The 7,230-nt window shown below is 41.4% G+C and overlaps 1 protein-coding gene across 1 annotated transcript in view; it reads left to right on the plus strand.

Annotated features, from left to right (window-relative positions):
- The first annotated feature begins 565 nt into the window (after positions 1-565).
- The window catches only part of LOC125486774 (ATP-dependent Clp protease ATP-binding subunit clpX-like, mitochondrial), a 14,488-nt gene continuing 7,823 nt past the window's right edge, over positions 566-7,230 (plus strand). Inside the window, exons 1-2 of the mRNA XM_048615737.1 lie at positions 566-648; positions 5,111-5,163. Coding sequence (XP_048471694.1) covers positions 566-648; positions 5,111-5,163 — 136 coding nt within the window. The remainder of the gene's footprint in view (positions 649-5,110; positions 5,164-7,230) is intronic.

Here is a 7,230-nt window from a genome sequence, read left to right on the forward strand (position 1 = left end):
TTTGATCAGAGGCATTGAATTCAAAAATAAATAATATAAAAATTACATAAATAATTTACGGCATCTGCAGTTCTCTTGGTTTTTACGTAAATAAATGACATGACCAAAGCTGACATGCATAAGATGCATAATCAAATGACTTTATTCCAGTGACACGCAGAAACAGAAAGAGGGGAAATTCAGCAGGTCTGGTAGGGAAAAAAAAAAGTTTCCAGTTCACTGACACTTCTTCAGAATATACATCTGACGGGGGAAATTCTTCCAGTGGCATGTCACTTTTGCAAATGAAGTGAACGTGTAGAATTTTCATAACCTGTCAAGCACGCCGAGAGGTTTTAACCTTGTTGACAGCCCCAAGGTACACTGTGTTGTGGATGAGAGCAGGAGAGGTCTGGATTCTTTAGGGTGTGGGTTGATTGTTGCCAGTGAGGGGGTAGGGAGTTATCGCGAGATCAGAGAGCGCGAGCGGGCGGGGTGGAGGCTGCGTGGCGGTTCGTGCCTGAAAGGCCTTGACCTCGGACAGCGTGTGGTGGATTCATCGAGCACCCGTTCGAGGTAATCCGCCATGGAAGAGATCAGAGAGGATCCGCAGGCAGAGCAGAACCTGGAAAATACTCAGCACGAAGAAAACGAGATGCCCGTTAAAACGTAATGAACACTCTCGCATCCCGCCGCGGAGTCAGTTCGCGCGAATCTGCGCGGGCCCCCGGTTTCAGGCCTTGCGCCAGACTCTCTGCTCACACCCCGTTCTCCCCGCCGGCCGTCTTTCATTTTAAAACTCTTCTCGTTTGTACCGACCCCTCTGTCCCGCTTGTGTCGGAGCTCCCAAAGCTTGCTGTTGGTCAAGAAACTGGGTTTTTTATTTTAAATATACACCCCGATTACAATTAGCGAGATTTGCTTTGTCGTGCAGTTTGCTCCAGATTTCTGCTGCAACTATTTTCTCGCAGGCTTTCGCCTGAAAATTTGATGTTTTTAACCTTACGTTTTTACGCTATAGTTTATATTGCAACGCATTTTTTTCCCTGTTTGAAGGGGAAGTTGTTGCAGTATGGAAATATGAATTATTTGTGGTTGTTAAAACAGTATGCTGGAAAGGAGTTTTATTTATAGCCTTGTGCAAGGGAATTATTGTCTCTTTGAAAACAGTTAAACGATAACTCTCCAAAGTCGGGGAGAAGAGTTGATGTATTTAGTAGTTCCTAAATTGTACATCACACGACCTAAATCCAAACCTTTCCCGTTTATTTTCGAAATATTTTCCTCTTTATTCTTTTCCTTTTTTCGGAACCTGGGGATTTGCTGCAACTGTTTCATTCATTGTGCATCTAACAAAGAAATGCGCACGTGGTTCTCGGTAAACGTTTTACATATTTAAATATAATTACTATAGAACAAAACTGCCTATTGGAAATAAAGTATTCCTTAGCGTGCACGAAGGCACTTTGACAGTAATATTAGCAGTGAGAACATGCTCCCCAATTGATTGTGGAAAAATATCCCAATGCAAATTGCGATTGCTACGTGGTTTGTACAGTACTTGCGAGGGTAAAAATAGCTTTTATCCAACAGCCAATTTATAGTAATGAATTTAACTGACATATGGTCTCCTTGTTATTTCCATTGAAATGTTGTTTCTTTTTCCAGCTAATAGTAAAACCTGGTGTCAGCAAGCTGCTGGATAATTAATATGTTCCATGGTTTACAGATTTTTCAGTCACCTTTAAATTTTAAAGGTATAATTCAAACTTCAGCGCCCTGCCAAAACAACCAATTTAGTGTAGTCAAAGTGAGCAATCTAAGCTGTGGCATCTTGTTTTTATGAGGCTCAACTTGCTCTTAAAACTTGAGATAATGATGACTGGCTCTAACTCCATCCTGTTGGCACCCCAACAATCTAACCTACAAGATGAAAGCTTAATTCAGTTAATAGCGTTATTCCATGTTAAAAGCTTGTTGGTTCCAGCCCCTTTACAGGATCAGCACAGTCGAGCTGCAGATGTGCTGTATTAGAAGTGCCACATTTGAATGTGAAATTAAATAGAGGATCTGTCATGTGTATTCAAGATCCTACTGTATTATGTGGAGAGTAGAGTTTTGTATTCTGCCTGAATGAATGTTTTATCTGAATCGAGGTAAACTTAATTAAAATTAAAATTTCATATGAGTAGGGTATGATTGTGTTTCCTTTTCTTCTATTCTTTAATGAGAAGTGATGCACCTAGCAAGGCCAGCATTTGATCCCTCCCTAATTGACCTTGAACAAGTAACTTTCTGGGCTTTCTTAGAACATAGTTATGAGTTAAACAGCAGCATTGCAGTTATGTAGGCCAGACAAGATGAGGATGATGGATTGCTTTCTGTTGACATTAATGAACCGGGTGGAATTTTACAACAATCAATGATAGTTATCATTATTTCTGATGAAGGGTCTAGGCCCGAAACGTCAGCCTCTCTGCTCCTATGATGCTGCTTGGCCTGCTGTGTTCATCCAGCCCTGCACCTTGTTGTCTCATTATCACATTACATTTATGTCACCATCCCATTGTCTGTATCCTCTGTGCAGAAGAGGTGGTCCTTGTAGCAATGTCACTAGGCTAGCTAGCCGGAGACCCAGGTCAATCCTGTCAGTTCACGGATTCCTCTGAAATGGCTAAGCAAACCATTCAGTTCAATTAGGATTGGCAAATAAATGCTGGCTTTGCCAGTAACCTCTGAGTCCCTTGAAAATATAAAGGAAAAAAGTTGGAGGAAGTTCACTTGTCCTGATTTGTCTGACCTTCTACTTTCGAATATGCCCTTTCGTTTCATCAAGAAAACTTAGAATGTGTGTTGTGTAGTTTGTGGCCAGAAACCTACTAATTTTTTTCTTCAAACATTGAAGGGATTTGACCTATTAGTTATATGTTTCTTAAGTTTGCTTCCTCAAACAAAATATTGCTATCCTTGCCCATTATTTTGTTAAAAAACAATGACTTTCTTTGGCCCTGTTTTGGCCTGTGGTACACACTTGCAGCCTACAGTTTTAAAATCAAATAGTCTGTCATTGTGCTGGTACAACATGTAATTTTCAATTTACATTTATTTAATGCCTTTAATCCCAAGCCACTTCAAAGAAGACTTATAAAAATATATGATACCATGACGTAGCTGATTTGGTCACCAAAAATGTGGTCAGAGATAGGTTTGTATCAGTGATAAAGGAATAAGGCTAGATAGAAAGCCTTCAACTGAAGGCATGGCCAAGGCAAGCCATTGCAGTGGCACAATTATGACTTAGAATATTTGAGGCTAGAATTTAAGGATATGTCAAAGGATTGTGGAGTTGGAAGAAATCTGAGGTTGAGAAAGGGAATGCCATTGGAGGATTTGAAAACAATTATTAGAATTTTTAAATCAAGGCATTGCTTTACCAGGACCCAGTGTAAGCCTGCTACTACAAGGGTGATAGCAAATGAAATTTTATGCAAATTAACCCACACAACTGAGTTCTTGGTGACCACAAATTGAGAGAGTAGAATGTAGGAGACCAGCCAAGAGTGTGTCAACTCTAGACATAATAAGTGTATCAATGAGGTTTTCAGTAGTAGACGAACTTAAGTCGAGGTGAAGTTGGGAAAGATTGCCTTTTTCCACTTCCGGTAGTCTTGGTGGAAGAAAAATGAAGTCAGCAGTTCATTTCAGAATTAAATGTGACACCATGTTGTGAGCAGACTGGTTTAATCTCTGATTGTTGTTAGGGGGAGGGATGGAGTTAGCAGTTAGAGAACAAAGCTTTGAGTGGGGTCTGTAAACCCTTGGTCCTCTGGCCAGTATTCAATTGAAAGAAATTAAGAAAGCAAATGGTATTTTAGGTTTTGTTACCAAGTGGTTACAGTGCAACAGTGAAGGAGTACTGCTGCAATTATGTGTGGGACTGGAAGGGCCACAACTGGAAAACAATGTACAGTTTGCACTCCTTATCCAAGAAATTTGCCTTTTGAGGGAGTGTAATGTGTGTTGACTAGACTGGTACTTGGAATGCAGAGATTGTTCTATAAGAATGGCAGAGTAGACAAGGATTATGTTCTCTCATTCTGCATATTGATGGGAAATCTGATTGAAATATAAAATTCCTAAAGGGCTCGACAGGGTGCGTACTGGAAAGATGTTTGCCCAGCTCGGGAATCTGAAACTTGGGATCACCACTTCAAAATAAGATGTTAACCATTTGCAACTGATATGAGAATTTTTTTTGATTTAAAGTGTTGTGATCGTTCTTTCCGAATTTTCCAGTATAATGGAGCCATAAATGCTCCATATGCGTAAGACATATTTGGATACTACAAGAATCAAAGGATATAGTGTGGGTTGGTGGAGTTGAGCTAATCAATGGACCATAATCATACAGACCCAAAGGGCAGTATGACCTATCCCTGTTTCTATTTCTTGTATCCTCCAGGCAGTTTTTAAGATTTACTATAATAAAGAAGGGAGGATGATGAAATGAGAGTCGGGGCAAGAACAGGCTGTTAACTCCTGAATCACAAAACTGGTTCCTGGTCTACACTTATTCTATTTGTTGTGGAAGGAATTCATTTCTGTCTGGAACATGTTTGTGTGTTTAATTAGCTTTTTAATGTTGTGTAAAGTTGTAATTTATTTTCATATTGTATGTATAACTAAAATATCTTATTCTTAAATAATTGCTTGGTAGTACAAAAGGTAAACATTACTAAAAAGAGACACAAACTCTAAGATTTTTGTCAAGCACTTTCGCAGAGCGAGTATGCAAGAAATCAGACTTGGTTGGGGAAGACAAAAGGGACACCAATTTATACAGCATGAAAAGAAAGTGATGTTGGTTGGGTTATCACTGGCATGAGGACACAGCAAGGACCGTTCATCTTAATTCTTAGACCAAATAGATTCTGGTCAGGGTGTTGTCATGAGAATGCAACAGATCTTTTTTAGTTCCATGAGAAAAGGTGTATATACAAGCTTCTTTTGGCTACATAAAACAGGAACTATTTTGAATATATGGAATTTCTACTATATGCAAATGCATGACTGTGCAGTGATCTTGAATTTTTTGGTGTAATTCTCAGCACGTCTCATTGATAATTTGCAGCAGAGAGTGTACTGATTGTGTTCAACGAGCCTGTGCTTGCAAACCTGAGAAAAGTATGTCCACCATATGATGTGATTCTGCAATTGGAAATCCTTCATTGAATAATTAGGACTGTGCAAAGAATGAGACCAGCAACCAATTTAAGATCATCAGTGATACATGAAGTATAGCCTTCTTCTGTACCATAAAATTCTATAATCCCATTAAATCTAAACATTCATTCAGCCTGTCCTGATAATTCAGCAAGGAAGCATCTCACTGAGAGAGGAATAAAGTGTCCTTGGGGTAATTCATTTGTGCATGCTTGAAGCTGCACATTTTTTATTCTCTTGTGGAACCTGGGCGTTGCTGGCTGGCCAGCATTTATTGCCTATCCCTAGCTGCCCTTGAGAAGGTAGTGATGAGCTACTGCTGTAATCCATATGTTGCAGGTAGACCCACAATGGCCTTGGGAGGGATTTTGACCAAGTCACAGTGAAGGAACAGTGATATATTTTCAAGTCAGGATGATGATTCATGAGGAGGGGAACTTACAGTTGTTGTGTTCCCATGTAACTGCTGCCCTTGTCCTTCTAGGTGGAAATGGTTGTGGCTTGAAAGGTGCTGTCTAATGATCTTGGGGGAATTTCTGCAGTGCATCTTGTAGATCTTGTAGAGTGTTGGTGGTCGAGGGAGTGGATACTTGTGGATGTGATGCCTGTCAAGCAGGCTACTTTGTCCTAGATGATATTGAGCTTCTTGAGTGTTAGAGCTGCACCCATCCAGGCAAATAGGGAGCACACTGCTGACTTGCGATGCCTTGTAGATGTTGGATAGGTTTTGGGAAGTAAGGAAGTGAGTTATTCGCTGCAGTATTCCTGACCTCTCACCCACTCTCTTAGAGTCATAGAGCCGTACAGCAAAGAAACAGACTCTTCAGTCCAAATTGTCTGCACTGACCAGACATCCCAATCTGCTGTTGTAGCCACCGTGTTTATATGGCGAGTCCAGTTGAGTTTCTGGACAATGGTAACCTTCAGGATGTTGAAAACGGGGGATTAAGTGATGTTAACACCATTGAATGTCAAGGGGTGGTGATTAATTTGTCTCTTATTGGAGATGGTCATTGCCTGGCATTTTTGTGGCACAAATGTTAGTTGCCACTTGTCCACCCAAGCCTGGATATTGTCCAGATTTGAATGTGGACTGCTTCAGTGTCTGAGGAGTCGTGAATGGTGCTGAGCATTGTGTAATCATCTGTAATTATCAGCGAATGTCCCCACTTCTGAACTTGTGATGGACGAAAGGTCATTGAAACGGTTGAAGATGGTAGACTTCTGCTGAGATGATTGATCTCAAACAGCCTCTCTGCTCCTCTGATGCTGCTTGGCCTGCTGTGTTCATCCAGCCCTGCACCTTGTTGTCTCGGATTCTCCAGCATCTGCAGTTCCTACTATCTCTAATAATTTTCCCACATGCCAGGTATGACTCCAACCAGCAGAGAGTTTGCTCCCTGATTCCCACTGATTCCAGTTTGGCAAGGACTCTTTGTTGCACTGTTGAATGCAGCCTTGATGTTAGGGACGGCATCAAGTGGCGGCACGGTGGCTCAGTGGTTAGCGCTGCTGCCTCCTCATAGCGCCAGGGACCCAGGTTCGATTCTACCCTTTGGCAACTGCCTGTGGAGTTTGCGCGTTCTCCCTGTGTCTGTGTGGGTTTCTGCCGGGTTCTCCAGTTTCCCCCCACAGTCCATAGATGTGCAAACTATGTGGATTGGCCATGCTAAATTACCCATAGTGTTCAGCGATTTGGAGGTTAAGTGCATTAGCCATTGGAAAATGCAGGGTTACAGGAATAGGGTAGGTGGATAGGATACTCTTTGGAGAGTTGGTGTGGACACGTTGGGCTGAATGGCCTGTTTCTACACTCTAGGGATTCCAAGGACCACGCTGGAATTCAGCTCTTGTATCCATGTTTGAACCAGGCCTGTAATAAGCTCACAAGCTGGGTGTCACTGAGCAGATTCATGCTAAGCAAGTGCTGCTTGCTAGCACTGTTCATGACCCCTTTCATCACTTTACTGATGATCAAGAGTAGAGTGATGGAACGATAATTGGCTGGGTTGGATTTGCCCTCCTTTT

The sequence above is a fragment of the Rhincodon typus genome, chromosome 33, assembly GCF_021869965.1.
Source record: "Rhincodon typus isolate 14 chromosome 33, sRhiTyp1.1, whole genome shotgun sequence".
In the NCBI taxonomy this organism is placed as follows: domain Eukaryota; kingdom Metazoa; phylum Chordata; class Chondrichthyes; order Orectolobiformes; family Rhincodontidae; genus Rhincodon; species Rhincodon typus.